The sequence below is a fragment of the Trichosurus vulpecula genome, chromosome 2 (assembly GCF_011100635.1).
Source record: "Trichosurus vulpecula isolate mTriVul1 chromosome 2, mTriVul1.pri, whole genome shotgun sequence".
Lineage (NCBI taxonomy): Eukaryota > Metazoa > Chordata > Mammalia > Diprotodontia > Phalangeridae > Trichosurus > Trichosurus vulpecula.
The window spans coordinates 380,298,477-380,321,655 of NC_050574.1; the positions used below are offsets into that span (position 1 = coordinate 380,298,477).

Consider the following 23,179-nt stretch of genomic DNA (forward strand, 5'->3'; position numbering starts at 1 on the left):
AACTTAGTTGATGGAGATACATGAGCAAGTTATCTCTCTACAAAACAGCTCTATAGAATGTCATTAGCTATTTAAAAATAATATTCAAGACCTAATATTGCCAATTGGTGAGTTAGATGGACTCTTTGATGAGCAAGGTGAGACTGGTGTACCCTTATTTCAGTGGAATCTAAGTGAAAAAGACCATCTGCCAGTCATGCTTAGTCAGAAGTAAAGAAACGGCGGAGCCAAGATGGCGGCTGGTAAGCACGGACTAGAGTGAGCTCCGTACCCGAGTCCCTCCAAAAACCTATAAAAATGGCTCTGAACCAATTCTAGAACGGCAGAACCCACAGAACAGCAGAGGGAAGCACGGCTCCAGCCCAGGACAGCCTGGATGGTCTCTGGGTGAGGTCTATTCCACACGGAGCTGGGAGCTGGGAGCTGGGAGCTGGGAGCTGGGAACAGAGTGGAGCAGAGCCCAGCTTGAGCGGCATGGACGATCCAGACCAGAAGCCGGGCGGAGGGGGCCCTAGCGCCCTGAATATGTGAGCTGCGGCAGTTACCAGACCCCTCGACCCACAAACACCAAAGACTGAGGAGAAGGTTAGTGGGAAAAGCTGCGGGAGTGGAAGGAGTTCGCGGTTTGGCTTCCAGCCCCGGGGGGCAGCGGAGGTGGGGCAGCTACAGCTGTTGTTACTTCCGGCTCCAGGCCCACCTGGTGGGGGGAATTAAGTGGCGGATCAGAGCAGGAGTGCAACAGCCTGCTGAAGATCTAAGTCCAGTCTGGACTGGGGGTCCTTGGGGAAGGAGGAGTGCGGCTCTGACAGAGCTGGCACCTCCCCCCCAAACGTAGAACATAGAACTCGTTAGTCTACAAGCAGTCATACCCCACTGAAAAACTCAAGGGTCAAGTTAGTTGGTTGGGAATATGGCCAGGCAGCGAAAACGCGCCCAGATTCAGTCTCAGACTTTGGATTCTTTCTTTGGTGACAAAGAAGACCAAAATATACAGCCTAAAGAAGACAACAAAGTCATAGAGCCTACAACCAAAGCCTCCAAGAAAAACATGAACTGGCCCCAGGCCATAGAAGAACTCAAAAAGGATTTGGAAAAGCAAGTTAGAGAAGTAGAGGAAAAATTGGGAAGAGAAATGAGAAGGATGCGAGAAAACCATGAAAAACAAGTCAATGACTTGCTAAAGGAGACCCAAAAAAATACTGAAAAATACACTGAAGAAAACAACACCTTAAAAAACAGACTAACTCAAATGGCAAAAGAGCTCCAAAAAGCCAATGAGGAGAAGAATGCCTTGAAAGGCAGAATTAGCCAAATGGAAAAGGAGGTCCAAAAGACCACTGAAGAAAATACTACTTTAAAAATTAGATTGGAGCAAGTGGAAGCTAGTGACTTTATGAGAAATCAGGATATTATAAAACAGAACCAGAGGAATGAAAAAATGGAAGACAATGTGAAATATCTCCTTGGAAAAACCACTGACCTGGAAAATAGATCCAGGAGAGATAATTTAAAAATTATTGGACTACCTGAAAGCCATGATCAAAAAAAGAGCCTAGATGCCATCTTTCAGGAAATTATCAAGGAGAACTGCCCTGATATTCTAGAGCCACAGGGCAAAATAGAAATTGAAAGAATCCATCGATCGCCTCCTCAAATAGATCCCAAAAAGAAATCTCCTAGGAATATTGTTGCCAAATTCCAGAGCTCCCAGATCAAGGAGAAAATACTGCAAGCAGCCAGAAAGAAACAATTTGAGTATTGTGGAAACCCAATCAGAATAACCCAAGATCTGGCAGCTTCTACATTAAGAGATCGAAGGGCTTGGAATGCGATATTCCGGAGGTCAATGGAGCTAGGATTAAAACCTAGAATCACCTACCCAGCAAAACTGAGTATCATGTTCCAAGGCAAAATATGGATTTTCAATAAAATAGAGGACTTTCAAGCTTTCTCAGTGAAAAGACCAGAACTGAATAGAAAATTTGACTTTCAAACACAAGAATCAAGAGAAGCATGAAAAGGTAATCAAGAAACGGAAATTGCAAGGGACTTACTAAAGTTGAACTGTTTTGTTTACATTCCTACATGGAAAGATGATGAGTATGATTCATGAGACCTCAGTATTAGGGTAGTTGAAGGGAATATGCATTATATATATATATATATATATATATATATATATATATATATATATATATATGTTTATGTATATATATAAGTGAATGTGTATGTATGTATGTATCTATGTGTATATGTATGTATGTGTATGTATGTGTATATATATATATGTGTTTATATATATATATGTAAAAGAGAGAGAGCAGACACAGGGTGAGTTGAAGATGAAGGGAAGATATCTAAAAGAAATAAAATGAAATTAAGGGATGAGAGAGTAACATACTGAGAGAGGGAGATAGGGAGAGATAGAATGGGGTGGATTATCTTGCATAAAGGTGGCAAGAGGAAGCAGTTCTATGGGAGCAGGGGAGAGGGCAGGTGAGGGGGGGAATGAGTGAACCTTGCTCTCATTAGATTTGGCCTGAGGGGGAAGACCATACATACTCAGTTGGGTATCTTACCCCACAGGAAAGAAGAGGGAGGAAGATAAAAAAAAAAAAGGCGGGGGGATGATGGAGGGGAGGGCAGATGGGGGTGGAGGTAATCAAAACAAACACTTTGGAAAGGGGACAGGGTCAAGGGAGAAAATTCAATAAAGCGGGATGGGTTGGGAAGGAGCAAAATGTAGTTAGCCTTTCACAACATGAGTATGGTGGAAGGGTTATACATAATAATACATGTGTGGCCTAGGTTGAATTGCTCAACTTCTTAGGGAGGGTGGGTGGGAAGGGAAGAGGGAAGAGAATTTGGAACTCAAAGTTTTAAAATCAGATGTTCAAAAACAAAAAAAGTTTTTGTATGCAACTAAAAAATAAGATACACAGGCAATGGGGCGTAGAAATTTATCTTGCCCTACAAGAAAGGAAGGGAAAAGGGGATGAGAGGGGAGGGGGGTGATAGAGGGGAGGGCTGACTGGGGAACAGGGCAACCAGAATATAAGCCATCTTGGAGTGGGGGGGAGGGTAGAAATGGGGAGAAAATTTGTAATTCAAAATGTTGTGAAAATCAATGCTGAAAACCAAATATGTTAAATAAATAAATTGCATTTAAAAAAAAAAAAGAAGTAAAGAAACAATCTGTTCCAATGAAGTATTGAAAATATTTGAAAAATACCCCCAAAAATCTATATTTGGGCTATGACATTTCTGGTTTTTTCATTTCTTTCTATTTTCACTCTTCTCTAATATAATTCTTAGCGGTTATTTTTGGTCATGATTTTTACTGAGATCAAAAATTACCAGATTATTTCTCTTTGTCCAAGGCAATTATTTTCAATAGCTGATTGTTCATCTTCTAATTTGTTAGTGTTTTGGTTTTGCTCTAATATTTTTAATTGCCTTCTTGAATCACTGAGTTCTGTTTATTCCATTTTTTGAGTACTGACTACTTCAGTGATGTCCATTTTTTTTGCACTGAGTTGTTTATTTTCTTTCTAAGCATTCTGACTTCACTTCTAATCCATATTTCAATTCTTTTAATTTTCCCATATATTCCTGAAGCATTTGTGAAAGTCCATTCTTTTATCTGTGATTTTTCTGGTGCTTATTCTGGAGTTATTTGCTTCTTTGAGTATTTTATATTGAAATGCTTTTAACTCATAGTATTTATTCGTGATAGTAGGAATTTTCTTCAGTTTGTTTTTGAGTATGTTTTGGTCTTTTAAAGAAGTCCTTAAAGAACAAGAAATTGAATTTACCCTTGTCCTCTAGAAATCCTTCTTCTCGTTTGTTGTTGTAACTACTGCTATTGTTGCATGAAACCTGGGGCCCTGCACTTAATTCCACTGCTGCTGTGACATGCACTTCTTCTGGCCCCTCAGACTTACTTAGTCCATGAAAATGCACATATGGGAGTCTTCTTCATAACAAATAGGACAAAGCCTTTGCAGAATTCCTGAAGAATGTGGTTAAAGAGAAGAAAATCCAGAAACACAATTCTCACTCATAAATGTCTGAAAATTTTGAATGGATTGCATGGGACAAGAGTTAAGTTAGTCTAGAAATTAGCTAATGAGGTGGTCCCTGTTATGTTGATATAAATAATATACCAATGACATTGGATGATGAACCACCAGAGAATGCTAGTTTCTAACTTCATGATGGAAATTTTAAAGAACGGTATGGAAAAAGCCATGATGCTTGATTGCAACTTTCTGGAGGATGAAGTTGGTCAGGAAGAAGAGGAAGAAGGTCACATTCTCCAATAGGGAAATGAACTTTCATATTTCCAGTGATTTTGATGGGAACAACATAAGCTGTATGTTTAACACATATTCCCTGAATTGGGATCTGTATGACCACTTAATGGACTTCCACGGTGGATAATATCTTTGTAGGTGAACTAATTGAGCTCAGCAGAGCCTTGGAACACCAGGTATACATTAGTATTCTCAAAGATCTGAAAAAATTTGTCAAGTGCCCGTAGGGAAAGTTTGGAGAGGATCATGAAAACTTTGGAATACAGTATTTTGCCAGTGATCATACTGCAAAAAACCTTCGTGCATGTATGGAATTGTAGGGTGGGCATGACAGAAATATAGATATCATGGAAAAAAGTATTTTTAGGCTTAGGTTTCTGCTATATTTTAATTTTTGTATTTCTTTATAAAACCTCTTTTTAGTGGCATTTTTTTGGGCAAAATAACACAATCTGAAGATAAGGTTATTTGGACACACACACATACACACACTGACACACATAAAAAATTAAAATGAACTAAGGATTGAAGATAAGCAGAGATAAATTGGTAAAAATAGCTTGGTACTAGAAAGATGATTATTAGTGGAAATATCATAAACAAAATTAAATTGTAGACAAACTTTTCCATGGATCATTCTCCCTATAATCTACATCCATACAAAAATATTCAACAGTTATTAAGTAAGAAAAAGCTTTGGCTGTATGAATAAGAATGAAAATTCAGAAAACTAGCACTGCCCTCTGGTGTTTGCTTTAATCCATATAATTAAGCAATAACATAATTCTATAACCTCTGCCTTTTGAGCTAAAATAAGTAGAATTAACAGAAACTGACAATGAGAAACAATTCCTTTCCAAATACAGCATTACAGCATTATTGCTATTGACTACCATGTGTTCCAAACAGAATGATGGGTGGGATTTTCTATCATGTATTTTTTTGCACAGAAACATTAGGTACAAATTCCAATTGCCACCTATTTAAAAAAAACCCTCAGAATCCTTATGAACTTAATTAAATTCTTTTTCCAATTTCTAAATGAATGAATGAATAAACAAGTAAGTAGGCCAATCAAGCAATCAATATATAAATAAAGGTGATATCTATATAGGTCTATAGCATGCTACTATGACATAAATAATTGATCAGTATCTCTATGTTCCAGTACAAACTTTAAAAATTTAATTTATCAACTAGAGCACTGACTAGAATCACCACTTGAAAAATGTTCCTTTCAAAAGTATCTTAATGAAATATTACTTTTTTTGGAATTTGGAAGAAAAAGGTTGTACAGATTAGAAGCAGCAGCAAATCAGAAATATCATGTACTTGTCTAATTCATTTCCTTTACTTTGATCATTACTATTCTACTTTAAGATACTGTGTTAAAAAAAAACCTTAGAAAAGATATAATTTCACTTTGTGTGTACGAAATTATCATCCTGATAACAGAAGGCAAGGTTAATATTTTTCTTATAATAAGATTTTATTTATGTAATTTCTTATTTTAAAAGAATGTTGAATTTTAAAAAGTTTAAGAAAACCCAAATGTGAATAGAGAGGTATATAATGGATTAAGTAGGATGGGGAAGAGAAAAGAAAGAAAATAGATTTTTATACAGTGCCTACTATTTTCCAGGGACTGCACTAAGTACCCTACAAAAATTATCTCATTTGATCATCACAATAACCCTGTGAGATAAGTGCTATTATTATCCCCATTTTATGGATGTGGAAACTGAGGCAAACAGAGGTTAAGTGACTTGCCCAGGCTCACAAGATAGTAAATGTCTAAGGCTGGATTGGAATTCAGGGCTTTCTGATCCTAGGCCCAGTGCTCTATCTACTACACCACCTGGTTGCCTCATTTAGGCAGCAATACAATTTAAAGACACAAACGAAGAAAGAAAGTTAAAAAGATGTTATCAAAGAAACTCATAACTGTAGAAAAGAAGGCTATCCTTTGCTCCATTCGTATCCACCAAATGTGAAGGGGTTTTCAGGAAGGTTCCCAGCACTTTGGGTGAGCCCTCTTTGTCTAACTTAAGGACAAACATGAACAAGAGTTGTACAGGCTTAGGGAGCCACAGATGGGTTGTGATCTGCATCATGGGAGGGAATACTGACATCAGTTAGTCTGGGGTGTTTGCAAATCAATTTGTTCAGATATGTTTTTTCCCTATAGGAATACTTCAAAAGCCTCTTTTTTATTGAATAGGCATCTTTTTTTCATTAATGCTTAGGTTCAGGTTTGTAGGGCTGGTCATTTGGGGTTGTGTCTTGAACTTCTTCACTCTTTGGAAGATAACATTTCACTTCCTCCTGCAGTTGTTGATGGGAGCAGAATCATATTGTATTATTTGAATTTCCTTTTCTTTATATTTGAAGGTCTTTCTCCTGGTTCCCTGCACATTTTTTTTGTCATTGGAATTTTTTAAATTACATTTTTTCAATTAACTAAAACATGCCTTTTCCTCTTTTCTCCTCCCCCACACTGAGAAAGAAAAGAAAAAAAAAACCAAAACCCTTGTCATAAGCATTTACAGTCACAAAAACAAATTCTCCTATTGCCACACGAAGGAAAAAAAAATCTACATTCTAAGTATCACCTCTTTGTGGAATGGGTAACATGTTTCATCCTGAGTTCTCTGGTCATTGGATTACTAATAATAGTTAAAAGCTGGCGTTTACATAGCACTTAAGGAGTGCAAAGTACTTTACAAATATTATCTTGTTTTATGCTCACCTGGGAGTTAGATGGTATCATTATTTCCATTTCACAGATGAGGAAACTGAAGCAGACAGAGGTTAAATGACTTGCCTGGGTCACACAGGTAGGAAGTGTCTGAGGCTGTATTTGAACTGTGGGTTCAGTACTCTACTGTGCTACCTAGCACCTGATCTGTTGATTGAATCCTTAGTGCTAAAGACAAATTGATTTGTCTTTAAATAACATTGCCACTACATAAATTGTTCTCCTGGTTCTCATTTCACTCTGCATTAGTTTCATAACAGATCTTCTCAGATTTCTCTGGAATCATCCTCTTTATCACTTACAGAAAAATAATATTCCTTTACAGTCATTCACCATCACTTGTTTAGTCATTCCCAATTCATGCTTCTAATTCTTTGCTAGTGCAAAAGGAGTTTTATAAATAATTTTGTACATGTGGGTGCTATTCCTCCTTCTTTTAAGTACTTGGGGTATTAACTGCTATTAGTGTTATTGGGTTGGAAGGTATACAGACTTTAATAAGCTTTCTGCATAGCTCCAAACTGATTTCTAGAATGGCTTGACTAGTTCACTGCTCAAGTTATAGTTCATTAATGGGCACGTTTTCTCATAGCCCTTCCAGTGCCAACTTAGCCAATCTAATGGGTGTGATTTACAGTCATGCTTCATATGGCTATTAATATCTTGGATTTTTTCTCCTGAAAAGTACCTGTTCATATCCTTTGACCATTTGTCAATTGGGAAATGGCTATTATTCTATAAATTTCAATTAGTTGCCTATATTTCTTGGAAATGATCCCTCTATCAGAAAAACTTGTTCCAAAGATTCCTCCCTCCCGTTTTCCTCATTGTCTTTTAATTTGTTTTATTTGTGCAAAAGCTTTTTAATTTTATGTAATGAAAATTATCCATTTTTAACCTCATGTGAAATTTTCTATCTCTTGCTTGGTCATGAACTCATCACCTATCCCTATATCTGACAATTTTTTTTTCTTGTTCCTCTAATTTTTAATAATGTCACCCGTTATGTCTGAGTCATGTAATCAGTTGAGTTTTCTTACAAGGTGTACTTGGTCTATATCTAGTTTCTTCAGACTCTTTTACAGCTTTCCCCACAATTTTTGTCAAAGGTAAGTCTTTTATAGGAGGTTGCATATGAGTAAGCTGGGATCTTGGGGTTTATCAAACACTCGTTTACTTATGTTTGTTTATTTCTGTATATTGTGTACCTAATCTTATGGACCTCTCTATTTCTTGTCCAGTACCAAATTGTTTAGGTGATTATTGTTTTGTAATATCGTTTGAGATCTGGTACTGCTAGGCTTCCTCCTTTCTTATGTTTTTTTAGATTCTAGACCTTCATTCCAGCAGATGAATTTTATTGTTATTTTCTAGCTCTACAAAGAAATCCTTTGTTAGTTTGATTGTTATGACCCTGAATAAGTAAATTTATTTTGGTAGTATTTCATTTTCATTATATTGGCTCATCCTACCCATGAATAATTAATATTCATCCAACTAGTATTTATACTTTCTACAGTTATTTTAAATGGAATCTATCTTTTTATCTCTGTTGGATTTTTGTTGGTGATAGTGAAAAATTCTGATTTAAATGGGATTACTTTATATCCTGCAATTTTGCTGAAGCAGTTAATTATTTCAACTAATTTTTGGTTGCCTCTATTGAGCAAACCATCGTATCATCTACTAAAAAGCAATAATATTGTTTTCTATTTGTCTAAGCTCATTCTATTTTTCCCTGTTTTTATCACTATATGTAGGATTTCTAACATTATATAGGATAAGAATGGTGATAATTGACATCTTTGCTTTACTTCTGATCTTACTGGAAAAGCCTCCAGTTTGTCCCTAATATAGATAATTTTATCATTTAAAAATTTTATTTAGTATTTTATTACCCCCCCCCCACCAATTACATGTAAAACAATTTTAAGGCTTGTTTTTAAAACTTTGTGTTCCAAATTCTTTCCCTTCCTTCCTTTCCTTGCCCTCACCACATTGAGAAGTCATGTTAGGTTATACATGTATAGTCATGCAAAACATTTCTATATTAGTCATGAAAGAAAACATAGACAAAAAACTTAGGAAAAATAAAGAAAATAAAAGAAAGTATGCTTCAATCTGTATTCAGGCACCATCAGTTCTTTGTCTGGGGATGGATAGCATTTTTCATCATAAGTCCTTTCCAGTTATCTTGAATGATTGTATTGCTGAGAATAGCTAAATCATTCACAGCTGATCCTCTCACAACATTGCTGTTACTTTATACACAGTAGATTTCACTTTGCTTCAGCTCATGTAAGTCTTTCAAGATTTTTCTGAGAGCATCCTATGCATCATTTATTATAGTATGATAGTATTCCATCACAATCACATAGCACAATTTGTTCAGCTATTCCCCAGTTGAGGGGCATCCCCTCAATTTACAATTCTTTGCCATCAAAAAGAGCCATTATGTATATTTTTGTATATAAATGTCCTTTTCCTATTTGTTTTTTATCTCTTTTTGTATACAGACCTAATAGTTGTATTATTTGGTCAAAGGGTATGTAGGTTTTGTAATAGCCCTTTGGGCGTAGTTCCAAAGTGCTCTACAAAATGTTTCAATCAGCTGACAACTCTACCAACAGTGCATTAAAGTCTCATTTTTCCACAACTCCTCCAGCATTTGTCATTTTCCTTTTCTGTCCTATTAGCCAATCTAATAAGTTTGAGGTAGTACTTCAGAATTGTTTTAATTTGAATTTCTCCAATGAATAGTGAGAGCCTTTTTTTCATATGGCTATAGATGGCTTTGATTACTGCATCTGAAAACTGATCATATCTTTTGATCGTTTATCAATTCGGGAATGGCTCTATTTTTTTTAATAAATTTGACTCAGGTCTCTAAATGTTTGAGAAATGAGGGCTTTATCAGAGAAATTTGCTTCAGATTTTTTTCACAGTTACGATTGCTAACTGTATTTCCCTCATTGTCATTCCTCCCACCCCAATTATTATATTCTCTCTCTCCTTTCACCCTGTCTCTCCCCAAAAGTGTTTTATTTCTCACTATCCTCTCCCCCAATCTGCCCTCCCTTCTATCACCCTGCTTCTTTTATCCCCTTCCCCTCTTACTTTCCTGTAGGATAAGATAGATTTCTATACTTAATTGTTATTCTATGCCCAATTAAGTATGTTATTCCTTCTTTGAGCCAATTCTGATGAAAGTAAAAGCTTTTTCTTGACTCTTTTATGTGAGATAATTTACTCCATTCTAGCTCTCCCTTTCCCTTTCTCCCAGTGCATTCCTCTCTTGCCAATTAATTTTATTTTTTTAGATATCATCCCTTCATATTCAACTTATACCTGTGCCCTCTGTCTATATATACTCCTAATAATGAGAAAGTTCTTCTGAGTTATGAGTATCATCTTTCCATGTAGGAATGTAAACTGTTTAACCTTATTAAGTCCCTTATGATTTCCCTTTTCTGTTTACTTTTTTATGCTTCTCTTGAGTCTTGTATTTGAAAATCAAATTTTGAATTCAGCTCTGGTCTTTTCATAAAGAATGCTGTAAAGTCCTCTATTTCATTGAATATCTATTTTTAACCTGAAAGATTATATTCAGTTTTGCTGGGTAGGTAATTCTTGGTTGTAATCCTAGCTCTTTTGCCCTCTGGAATATCATATTCTAAGCCCTCTGATCCTTTAATAAAGAAGCTGCTAAATCATATGTTACCCTGACTGGCTTCACAATATTTGAATTGTTTCCTTTTGGCTGCTTGCAGTATTTTATTCTTGATCTGGGAGGTCTGGAATTTGGCTATAATATTCCTGGGAGTTTTCACTGTGGGATCTCTTTCAGGAGGCAATTGGTGTAGTGTTTTAATTTTTATTTTATCCTCTTGTTTTAGAATATCAGGACAGTTTTCCTTGATAATTTCCTGAAAGATGATGTTTAGGCTCTTTTTTTGATCATGGCTTTCAGGTAGTCCAATAATTCTTAAATTATCTCTCCTGGATCTATTTTCCAGTTCAGTTGTTTTTCCAATGAGATATTTCACATTGTCTTCTTTTTTCATTCTTTTGGTTTTGTTTTATTGTTTCTTGATTTCTCATAGTCTTTTGCTTTTATTTGCTTAAGTCTGATTTTTAAGGCATTATTTTCTTCAGTGAGCCTTTAGACCTCTTTTTCCATTTGGTTAATTCTACTTTTTAAGGAGTTTTTTTTCTTCAATGAATTTGTATGCCTCTTTTCCCATTTGACCTAGTCTGTTTTGTAAGGTGATATTTTCTTTAGTATTTTTGGTTTCTCCTTACCAATCTGTTGACTCTTTTTTCCCCCATGATTTTCTTTCATCACTCTTATTTCTCTTCCCAATTTTCCCTCTACTTCTCTTGATTGATTTGTAAATTCCTTTTTGAGCTCTTCCATGGCCTGAGACCAATTCATATTTTTCTTGCAGACTTTGCATGTAGGACCTTTGATTTTGTTATCTTCTTCTAGTGTGTGTTTTGGTTTTCCTTGTCACCATAGTAACTTTCTATGGTCAGATTTTTTTCTGTTGTTTGCTCATTTTCCCAGCTTATTTCTTGACTCTTAACTTTTTGTTAAAATGGGGCTCTGCTTCCAGGGTGGTGCATATGCTATCCCAAGCTTCAGGGGTTTTGTGCAACAGTTTTCAGAGATATTTCTAGGGACCTGTTGGTTTTCAGTTCTTTCAAGGTGGTATGATCTAAAAAGAGGTGTGCTTACTGCTCTCCTGGTCTCTGCTCTGGTCTGTGAGCCACCACAAGCACTCTTTTCTGCCCTAGAACTGTGATGAGGGTTCCTACTCCACTATGGCTGCAAGGTCTGGTATGCTAGTCCTACTGCTACCTAGGGACTGCCACCTAGGACTACAACCTGGGTTTGAGTATGGGCAAAGCAACAGGGTCCTGCCTCCATACTAGCAAAGACACCCCTGTAACCTCTTTCTGACTAGTTGTTCAATCCCCTTACCATCTATGGCCTGAGAGCTCTGGAAGCAGCTGCTACTGCTACTGATTCAGTGGCTTTCAAGGACTTCTCCTGGTTTGCTGGACCTGGGTATGTGCTGGCCTAGCCTGTGTTGGACTGTGCTCCACTATCACCCTAGTGAGATAGACTTTTCCTGATGACCTTCTAAGTTATATTCAGCTGGAAAAAATATTTCACCCTGTCCTTTTGGGGGTTCTGGGGCTCTATGAATTGTTTTATGGCAATATTTAAAGGTTTTCAGAGGGGTTCGGCAGAGGGCTCGGGGGAGTTGCTGTCTTCTCTCAGCCATCTTGGCTCCATCTCCCCTATCTCTCTTTTTTTAATTAAAATTTAAACTGTCATGTTAAGGAAAAGTCTATTTGTTTCAAAGTTTTCTATTATTTTTTAAAAGAGGAATGCATATTATAGCTTTGCAAAAGCTTTTTCTGTATTTATTGATATGATAATATGATTTTTGGTTTTGGTTTTATTATTAACATTGTCAGTTATGTTTATAGTTTTCCTAATATTGAGCCAGCTCTGCATTCCTGTTTAGAAATAGAGCTTGGTTATTGTGTATAATGTGACAGGTTTGTGACAGGTTTCTATCACCTTGTTAAAATTTTATTTTAAAATTTGTATTAATATTCCTTAGGAATAACTGGTTTATAGTTTTCAGTCTGTTTTGTCTCTCCCTGGTGTAGTTACTAAGACCATATGCATCTCATAGAAAAAATTCTCAATTTTTCAACACCTTTTGGATTATTGAAATTAATCTTCCTTTAAATATAGAATTCACTTGTAAATCCATCTGATCATTTTTTTCCTTTTAGGAGCTCATTTGTGTCATGTTCAATTTCTTTTTCTCTGAAATTTTGTTATATAAACTCTTTATTTTCAGTTCTATAAATATGGGCACTTCATAATTTTGCCAATATCCACTTCATGTAGACTGTTTTCTTGGCAAACAATTTTATGCAATAGCTTCTATCAATTTCTTTTATTTCTTAATTGGTTGTGAACTAATTTTTTAAATTTTAGATAGTATTAATACAGTTTTCCTGTTTCTTTTTAAAATTTAGCTAATGGTTTGCTATTTTAATGCGTTTTTAAGCTCCTAGTTTTATTCATTAAACAAGAATTTTTGCTTTCAATTTTGTTAACAACATCTTTGATTTTTAGAGTTTTTATTTTGGTATTTAATTGGGGTGGTTATTTGTTTTTGTTTTTAAGTTCCATGCCATCAATGAAATTGTTCAGAGATATAAAATGAGTCCCTCCCCAAGTCAAATTACTTTGGCTGAATTCCAAATTTTTCAGATGTTGTCCCATTGCTTTCATTACCTTTAATAATTTAGTCAATTTCTTGATTGTTTTTGTGATTTCTTCTTTAACACTCCGATTCTTTTGATTAAGTAATTTACTTTCCAATTTATTTAAAATAATTTCTTCAATGGCTTTTTACTGAATATTTTTCTTGCATTTCAGGATTATTTCAGTACAAAGATAAAAATACAAAAGTACAAAGATAAAAGTACACAGTACATAGTAAAAAGGGAAAAAATTACTGTAGTACAGTATTTCTGTAAAAATTATTTTAATGTGGTATGTCTGCTTTTATGCATTTGTTTGTGAGGATTTTATGCCATAATTCATGGTCATGTTTTCATAATGGTGTGACATATTCTAGTCTATTGTATCTCATTTTTTTCTAAAATTCTGTTCAGTTTCTTCATTTTTTGCTTATGTTTTTATTTAGGTTTATCTAAATTCAAAGGGGCAAATCATCATCTATTTCTCCCTGAAATTCATTTTTTCCTGTTTTTCTTTAAGTTGGTATGTCATTTTGGTTCATGTATTTTAGTATTGATATTAAATTGTTGTGCATGGTACCTTTCAGCATTATGCAGTTACTCAGTTCATACCTTTTAATTAAGTCTATAATAATTAACTATTGAGATAACGATTGTTACTGCTACTTTTTAGAATTTACATGGAGCATTATAGATTTTTCTTTGGGTTATTATTTAACTCTGTGTGAATCTTTTGCTTTCAAGTATAGTTCTTGTAAACCATATGTTATTGGAATCTGCTTTCTAATCCAATCTGATATAGACTTCTATTTTATGGGTGAGTTTATTCCATTACATTCACAGTCATATTCTCTCCTTTGAGCAGTTCAGATAAGAATGAAGTTCATGTCCCCTGTTCATTCTACCTCTTCCTTGTTTTGTATAATCCTCCATTTAAATCCCCCAATTATGTGAGATGATTTTCCTTAGCCTTCTTCTCCCTTCCCCCTTTCTCAAAGTATATTCTTCATGGTGACCCCTTTCCATTTTTTTTTAACAACCATCAAATCATAACAAAACCATTCTCAAGATCTCTGTCTTATTAGATGCCTTTGTGATGATAATAGCATTCTGAGGGGACATATATACCATGTCCCTATATAAACAGGTAAGCAGTTGATCTTCATCTAGCTCCTTTATATTGCTCCTTCATACATACCTTTTTATGTTTCTCTTGAATTTTGTGTTCGTATTACAAAGTTTTAATGCAGTTCTGGTATTTTTATTGGGAATGCTTGGAAGTCCTCTATTTCATTAAAGATCCATTTTCCCCTCAGAAAGAATATACTCAATTTTTTGGGTATGTTATCCTGGGTTGTAAGCCTAAATTTTTTGCCTTTTGAAATATCATATTTCAAGATCCTTATTTCTTTGATGGTGTTTCATATCACATGTGATCCTGACTGCTGATATTCAGCACTTGAATTCTTGCTTTCTGGTTGCTTTCAGTACTTTTTTTTATTTGATCTGAATCTTTGGGATTTTCCTGAGAGTTTTCATTTTGAGGGCTTCTTTCAGGTGACCTGTTGAATTTCTCTATTTTAATTTTACACTTTGGTTTAAAGAGATGTAGGCAGTTTTATTGAAATATATCTAGGCTTTTTTATGGTCATGGCTTTCTGTTAGTCCAACAATTCTTAAAATACATCTCTTCATTATGTTTTCTGGATGAGTTTTTTTGCTATGAGATACCTTACATTTTCTTTTATTATTTTAGTATTTTGACTTTGTTTTCCTATTTTTGTTTTCTCATAGAATCATTAGCTTCTATTTGGACCATTCCAATTGTCAGCGAGTTTATCTCTTCAGTGAGGTTTTCCATCTCTCATACCTAGCTGGTAATACACTTTCTATTCTTTCTTCCATTATTGTTTTTCTTCCATTTTTTCCTCTAGCATTCTTACTTGATTTTAAAATATTTAAAAAAAAGGACTTGCTTCACCTCTCTAAGAAACTCTAGTTTTGCTTGTGCCCAAGCAATTTTTCCCTTCCTTCCTTCCTTCCTTCCTTCCTTCCTGCCTTCTTTCCTCCCTCTTTCCACCCTCCTCTCCTTCCCTCCCTGCCTCCCTCTCTCTCTCTCTTTCTCTCTCTCTCTCTCTCTCTCTCTCTCTCTCTCTCTCTCTCTCCCCTTTCATTTTTCTCCCACCTCTTTTTTTGGCTTAACATAAAGGTTTTGGTGTCATTCTCTTCTGGAATTGTGTTTTGAGTGACTTTGTTACTATAACAGCTCTTTATAGTAGGATTCTTTTTATTTGTTCATTCGTTCTTCCAGCCTACTTCCTGACTTGAACCTGAACCTGAAAGGAATATCTGGGCTTAGTTTGTATTCTCTTCATTCCATCTGTTGCTTTCTTGGATTATTGAGTGTTAGTGGTATTCTAGGATCTCAGAGACTGCTCAGGCTAAAGACCTGAGAGTTTTTAGTGCCACCAAAGTGGTCTTATCCATGACAAGTTCTGATAACTGCCTTTCTGGCCTTAATTCTATAAGTTAATACTGTCATTAATTTAATTAACTCTATGAATGAATCTGACCTGGATTTGGGTCTAAACAACAAAGCTCTCAATTTGCCCCTAGTTGTTGGATTCCTAGTAGACTGCTTTTAGACTCAACCACTATCAGTCAGCTAGAAAGCTCTGTAGGTTCAGAGCTATAAAACTATAGTTTCCCCTTAGGTCTAGCTTTTTTGCCCTGCTTATTATTTTTCAGGCTTCAGACTGGGCTGGGGGTTGGAAGTGAGACCCCACTCCATTCTTGAGGTTACAGCTATGCAGCCTGCTGCTCATTGCTTCTGAACTTGCTCCTAGCTCAGTTCCCAGCCTAGGGACTGTGATCATTTTTCATCCTGGAACACCACCCTAGATATAGGTCTCCTCATTACTTCATCTTGAATATGTGACCTGGGACTGGGTAGAGTGACACAGCTGCTATTTGGCCCTTGTTCTTGCATTCTGAGCAAGACTGAAGTCTGGGATCTCTTCTTGTATTTGGTTTGTAGCCTCATTCCTCATGTTAGAATGCTCTGTGTAGTGCTTTTTGTAGTGCTGATTTCTCTTGTCTATCTCTCTCTGTTGCCTTGATCTGGGAAAAGTGACTCACTTTCATTTTTAAATTGGATTCCTGATCAGGACTTAGTCTGGTGCATTTTCCAGATCTTAGTGAAGGAGTTGTGATGAGAAGTTGGCTGTACTTCTTCCTGCTACTCTGCCACGCTGACTCTACCTCCTTTTGTAGGAATTATTAAATTTAACCACTATGTGCCTTGGATTTTGCAGCACAAGCTTTTCTTTTGTTTCTGGAGGTGATCTATGGATTTTTTCAATTGGTACTTTTTTTCTAGTTCTGAGCAGTTTTCTTGTATTTTTTTCATTGTAGTGTTTATGTTTTTTGACATAATGATCTCATGGGATACCTAGAATCCTTATGTTGTCTCTATACATCTTATTTTTGTAGATCAACATGTTTTACTTGTATGGATAACATTTTTCTTTTAAGATTATTGCTTTTTGCTTTTCTTCCAGATTGTCCTTCACTTCTGTGTATTTGTATTCCCACTTAGTTGTTCTCTCTTTTGTTTTTCTTGGATTCACTGGTTTACCAATTTCTTTTCTGCCAATTATTTCTGCTCTGTAGGCCATAAATTCTGCTTTCACAATCTTAATTCCCTACTAAATCATTTGGGGACATCCTGCTATAATTCCATGTTCTATTGGGGCTCCACAGGATCCTTTTCTTCCTCAGGTGTTAATTAATTTTCTTTTGTCTTGTAGTATTTATTCATGTATGTTTGAACTTGTTTAGTTTATCTAGAGGCCATATTTCCTTCTATTATTAAAAATCTCCTCTATTGGTTTTGCTGCCTATTCTAAATGTCATTAATTGAGACATTTGGCATCTCCTAAGATTTCCTGAAATCTTTGCTAAGTTTATTTTTTTCCCCTTATAATCCTCTATTTCTCACTTTCTGACTCCCTTGCCTTTGATGGTTATTTCCCTATGGGATGGACCTCAAAGCTGATTCAGCCTCCTCTTTTGCTGGAGAATTTACAATTCACCAGCCTTGGTCTTTGCTCCAAGTAACCTCTGGGGGTACAGAACTGGCCCCAACTGGATATTAGGTCATTTTCTCTCAGGCTTAGTGGAGAGTTACACAAACAGCCATCCTGCCATGCCTACCCTGGTTCCCTCTGTTCCTCATGTGTCTGACTTAGCTCTGTTATAGCATAGAGCACTTATAATTTCCAGTCTCATCAAGAGCAAGGTTTTGCTTTTCTGTTTTCTGTGATACAGAGAGGAATTAAGTAGAGATGAGTTCTCTCGCAAGTCTATGGTAGGCTTAAGCAGCCTTGCCAGATATGGTGGTTGGTGGGCAAGGAGGTGCTCTGTCAGCCAGTTAGGAATTAAAGATTAGCCTTTTATGCTATTAGTTCATTGGGTTTTTACCTTTTTAGTGTTCTTGGTAGCTTAGCCTTCGGAGACTGCAGAAATTGTTTTATATCTTATACAAACTGTTTCAGGAAGTTTTGAGAGCTCATAAGGATTGGAGAAAGTGTCTAGTTCTCTATTTTGTAGATTCATTGCCATTTCCTTGACAACAAAGAAAAATCTGAAGGTGTTTCTATTTCCTAATAGACTAGTAAGTGTTAAGCAAAATAATCCAATTACTTTCTTTTAAGAAATGGAAACAGGAGGCAAAGATCTGTAGTTGAGGTAGATAATGTTCTAGCTGCACTAACTGGAAATTTAATTTCTGTTTAGGAAGAACAAACATGTTCTGCCATTATAAATACAATATAAGAAATTAAAAAATTTGTATGTGTGCATATAACAAAAAATTTGAGGGTAGAAATAATTTATAGAACTGGGAAAAGGGGAAAAAGATAAATAAGTGTCTATTTTATTACTCCCAGATATTTCCAAATGTCAACATTGTTCTTTGCAAAGAGAGTTTTGGATTTGAAGGGATCACACATGTGTCTTTCTTGTTTTTAACAATGTGCACTGTGGCAGACTTTGATATTTTAAAAAATCATATGTTTATTTGAGAGTAATTTCCTAGTTTATACAGATACTTGCAACTACCAGGCATAATAAATTTATCTTTAGTTTAGTTAACAGGGACTACCACTGTCTTAAAAGAGCAGCATAAAATGATTATTTCATTTTAAGCAACTCAATAAATAATTAAGTTTCATATATTACATTAAATTAAAATTGTGTTCTCCTTCACATTCATTTTTTCCCTAGAAGTAAGAATTGATTTGTGTTGCATCCACACTACCTTACCTTGCCTGCCTATAAGTAGTGTTTGTTTTTCAATATTATTCACCCTGGTAAACTGACTAAAGAATGTAGAATAGTTTCTGAATATGGAACTATTTATTGTAAAATATTAACAAATTTGAATGGGAAACTATCTTTAGTTCTGGAATCTTTTGTACCAAACTAAATTAACTAGTAAAGAGAGAAAAAATCACTTATAAAACTACATAGATTTTTTAAAAAAAAACATGTTCTTTTATGTTCTTTTCCTTACCAACTTCTTAAGGTTTCACTAAATTTTACTTCCCATTTTCAAGGAACTCTTAGTATACATGATTTTTTGTTATAAAATAGTAATAGCAAAGCCTTATACTTGAAGTTTTAATTCCTTTGAAAAGAAATTAGTAGAGGCTTGGCATTTGATTGATGCTATAAATACAGAGGAACATAAAAATGTCCCAAGTCTCTCTAAACGAATTCACATATTTCCAGCAGTGCCCATAGGATCTGCCTACGTCTTTGACTGTGTCTGCAAAGAGATATAAGGATGGAGGCAGGAATGGAAAGTAGTAGGTAGGTTAGGGAGAAAGAGTTGTGACCATTTCACAATGAATCGAACAGGAAAATCAATAGGTTCTGTTTTGTGAATATTTGGCTTGGGATTTAGAAAACCTGGCACTCAATTGTCTGGTAAAAATCTACCAAATAAGCAATACTATTAGAATGATGTTGTTAAATAATTAAGATGATTTAGGCTTATAATTTATAAGAAGCTATAAAAAAGAGCCTTACCTAGAGTAGAATAACATACTGGGGTGGAAGAAAGTGAAGGGGAAGAGATACCAGAAATAAAAGAGAAAAACCTTAGTCCTGAAATATCTTTAACTGTCAAAAATTCACAAATACAGCCAATCGTAGCTTGAAAGCTACTTTGTTGTTTGCCAACTTACTGTGGGATATGGGTGTGAGCAGAACACAGTATACTTTCGGATGATTCCATTTAACTTGAAAGGGGGAAGCCAGGATACAAAAACAGTAGAGGCTGATGCTGCTGCTGCTTTGACCCCAGCAGGAGGACCTGGAACTGGAACAGCAATACATTCAGTCATAAAAAAATTGGAACATTGGTAATGTCATTTAAACCTCTAAACAATTGGGTGCCAATCTACCTTTTAAACTTTATATCCCACTATTCAACAACACAAACCACCTGATTCACCAAGCTATCCACAGACTTCTAAAAATGTCTTGAGTTGATTCACCTCTGAACCTTGACCTGTGATAGCCTATGCTACCTGGAATTCCTTTTCCTTTATTCTTGTCTATCCAAATCCAAATCCTACTCATTTCCCAAGAATCAGATCAAAGTACCCACAAGTCAGTGGACTACAAGCTAATGGAAACTTTTTTCAATGTGAACTATGTAGAACACAGGCTAGAGTTCTATTTTAGTTTTAGGTGACTTTAGATTTTTAGCTCTGACATGTAGAATAGATTAATCAATAGCGTATTGACCTATCAACATTTTCTTGTGCTCATAGCTCAAGTCATGTATTGCTAAGTATCTTTGTCTTTTAAAGACTACCTAATCTTTTTGTTATTTGTATATTATTAGAGAAAGTCTAGAATCCATGTTGTGGAATAGATTTTAAGACAAACATACCTCTTATGTGTTTTTTCTATACAGTTTGGCCTTTCTATCGTCTCTACATAATTATACAAACTCAATACAGATGTACAGAAAATAAAGAAAAAGTTTTACTGGCTTGCTTATTAAATTTATAGATGACATTAAGCTTAGGAGGATAGCCAACATGTTATCATGACAGAATCTAGATCCACAAAGAATTCCACAGGCTTGTATGGCCAAAAAAAGTTGAAATTGAAATAGGAATAAAAATGCATTGATCTCCACTTAGGTTTTAAAAATCAACTATTTAAGATATGACAGACAGTTTACATAAAAAAGATCAGGGGCACTCATATGTACAACAATATTGATGGAATTTGTTATTACTTGTGACAATAAAAAGAAGGAAACAAAATATATCCCCCAATGATTAGGGAGTAACTAAATAAACTAAGGCATATGAACATAATGAAACACTGTTATACCATAAAGAGTCATGAATATGAAGATTTCAGAGGAACATGAGAAGACTAGAAGGAAATCACACAGATTGAACAAAGCAACACAAAAAGAACAATACAGACAATGTCTACAATGATTTAAATGAAGATGACCTTAAGAGGAAATTAAAGAAGGGGAATCTAATACTTTTCCAAGGCAATATACTTTTGAATAATATTATTTAAACCTTATTCAACAGGGATTTCATAGACTTTCAAGAACCCTTCTCTTTTTCTAGTCTAGATGAATTTCTCTAACTAGTACTCAAATGGTCTTGGAACTTGAGGCCCTTAATTTTGGGAAACTTTGGGGACAATTAGAGTGGCTCAAAGTGCTGTGAGCTACCTTTCTTGGCAGTTGCTTCTCCATCACTATTGGTCTTCTTACTCCCTTCCAGCCCTCTTCCCTACACACACATACACACACACACACACACACACACACACACACACACACACACCCCACAATACACCACACCACCACCACCATTCACTTCAGTGAAGACTAGATAAGCACTTTTCAGAGACTGTAGAGAGAATTCCTGTCTAGGTACAGATTAGACTGCATGACTCCTTCCAAAATATAGTTTCTATGATCCTGTTTTGCATGATATTATATTTTAGTTTGCTACTTTACTGAATGGCACACAATTCCCCTTTTCCTAGACTGCTGAATTGCAGTTGTTAGTATGCATTCAGCATGGCATGTCCGTCTTCAAGTAAGCTATAATACTATCATGAAATGCAGCATAGATGGCTGTTTATATTAGTGGTCAGCCTGGTCCCACTCTCTCTGCACCTTCCCCTTACATATAAATAATACATATCTCATATGCCTTTAAGAGTTACAGTACTGGGGTACAGTTGGCTACCCATACTCCTTCCCCCAATTCAATTCCACTAGACTATATAGTTTTTTAATATTTTCTATCTTTTCATCACTAGCTTCTTTCTTTGCTGTTAGTGTTTACTTTTTGCCATCCCTTTCTGCCACTTCTAATTGCCACCAACTGTGCTACTACTGGGGCTGTTAAGTGGCACAGTAGATAGAGTGTAGGGCTTGGAGTCAGAAGACCTGAGTTCAAATCCAACCTCAGATATGTGCTAGCTGGGCAAGTGTGCTCCTGGGTAATTCACTTTACCTTGCTTGCCTCTGTTTCCTCATATGTAAAATGAGCTGGAGGAGGAAATGGCAAACCACTCCAGTATTTTTGCCAAGAAAACCCCAAATTGGGTCACAAAAAATCAGACATGACTGGAAGGACTGAACAGCAACAATACCACCATGTTGCTGCTGCTAATCTTTTCTCTCTGCTTTTCTTTCTTGCCTAATAAATAGTCAAATAGTCAAAAAACATTTATTAAGTACCTGTTATGTGCTGATTCTATGCTCAGCACTTTAGATAAAAATAAGAAAAAGTCCCTGCCCTCAAGGATCTTAAAATTTGTCGGAGGAAGACAATACACAGAGGGAAGCTGAAAAGAGAAAGGGGACTACTGGGGAGCCTATGTGGGTCATGATGTTTGTGGAGTTGAAACCGAAAGGAGCAGCTTATGAGGAATTCTGAGCCCTCTATAAAGGGAAGGGAGAGTATTTCTTTGCCTTCATCTCTCTGATCAGGGTGGAGAGTCAATTGAGGGTGCCAAGGATCATCCTCTTCCATATGTCTCTTTTAACACAGGGTAATGTGATCTCAGTACTAGATGAAGCCAGTGCTCTTAGATTGGGGATTTCTGGAAAGTGGGGTTAGGTGAGGTTAGAAAACCAACATCTGCTTGGTATTTTCCTATTCATAGAAAAAAAGAGATTACTGAGTTCAGATGAGAAGCAGCTTAAATTGGAAGCAAATTATTAGTCAACTGGAAGGAGGTAAAGGAAAGATATCAGGGATATCCAAGTTAAAGAATTTCTAGGAGGTAATTAGTTCTGAAAATAAGCTCTCAGAGAAACCATATTTTGAAGGATATGGCTGGGTCTCACAGCTCCTAGTTCTTAAAGCGATCAGGTTCTAACCAGGCCCCTGTGTAGATTCTGATACTGTTTACCACATAATAATAATTAAGAAATACATTAACTTTTGGGTTTAGATTTCTTTTAAATGTTAACTATTGATTTGTTTAAATAATGTTTTCTGTCTAGAATGCATATGTTAAAAAAGCATATGTGGATTTCCTAAATGAGTTTCACACAAAAATCTAGGGAAACAAAGGTTTATGGTTAGTCACTGTCCTTGAGATCAGAAGCTTTACTGAAATTGCCAACTTTGGTGATGAAGACTAAATAGGAATGGCACTTTTAAATATATTAATGTTTCTTCCAACACTATAAATTATAACATATATAAATATATGCATATATATGCATATATATATATACGTT

The 23,179-nt window shown here is 35.6% G+C and overlaps 1 protein-coding gene across 1 annotated transcript in view; it reads right to left on the reverse strand.

Moving 5' to 3' along the window:
- DSCAM (DS cell adhesion molecule) overlaps positions 1-23,179 on the reverse strand; it is a 776,379-nt gene that overhangs the window by 115,746 nt on the left and 637,454 nt on the right. The window contains exon 20 of the mRNA XM_036744150.1: positions 19,620-19,753. Within this exon, the coding sequence (XP_036600045.1) occupies positions 19,620-19,753 (134 nt within the window). The remainder of the gene's footprint in view (positions 1-19,619; positions 19,754-23,179) is intronic.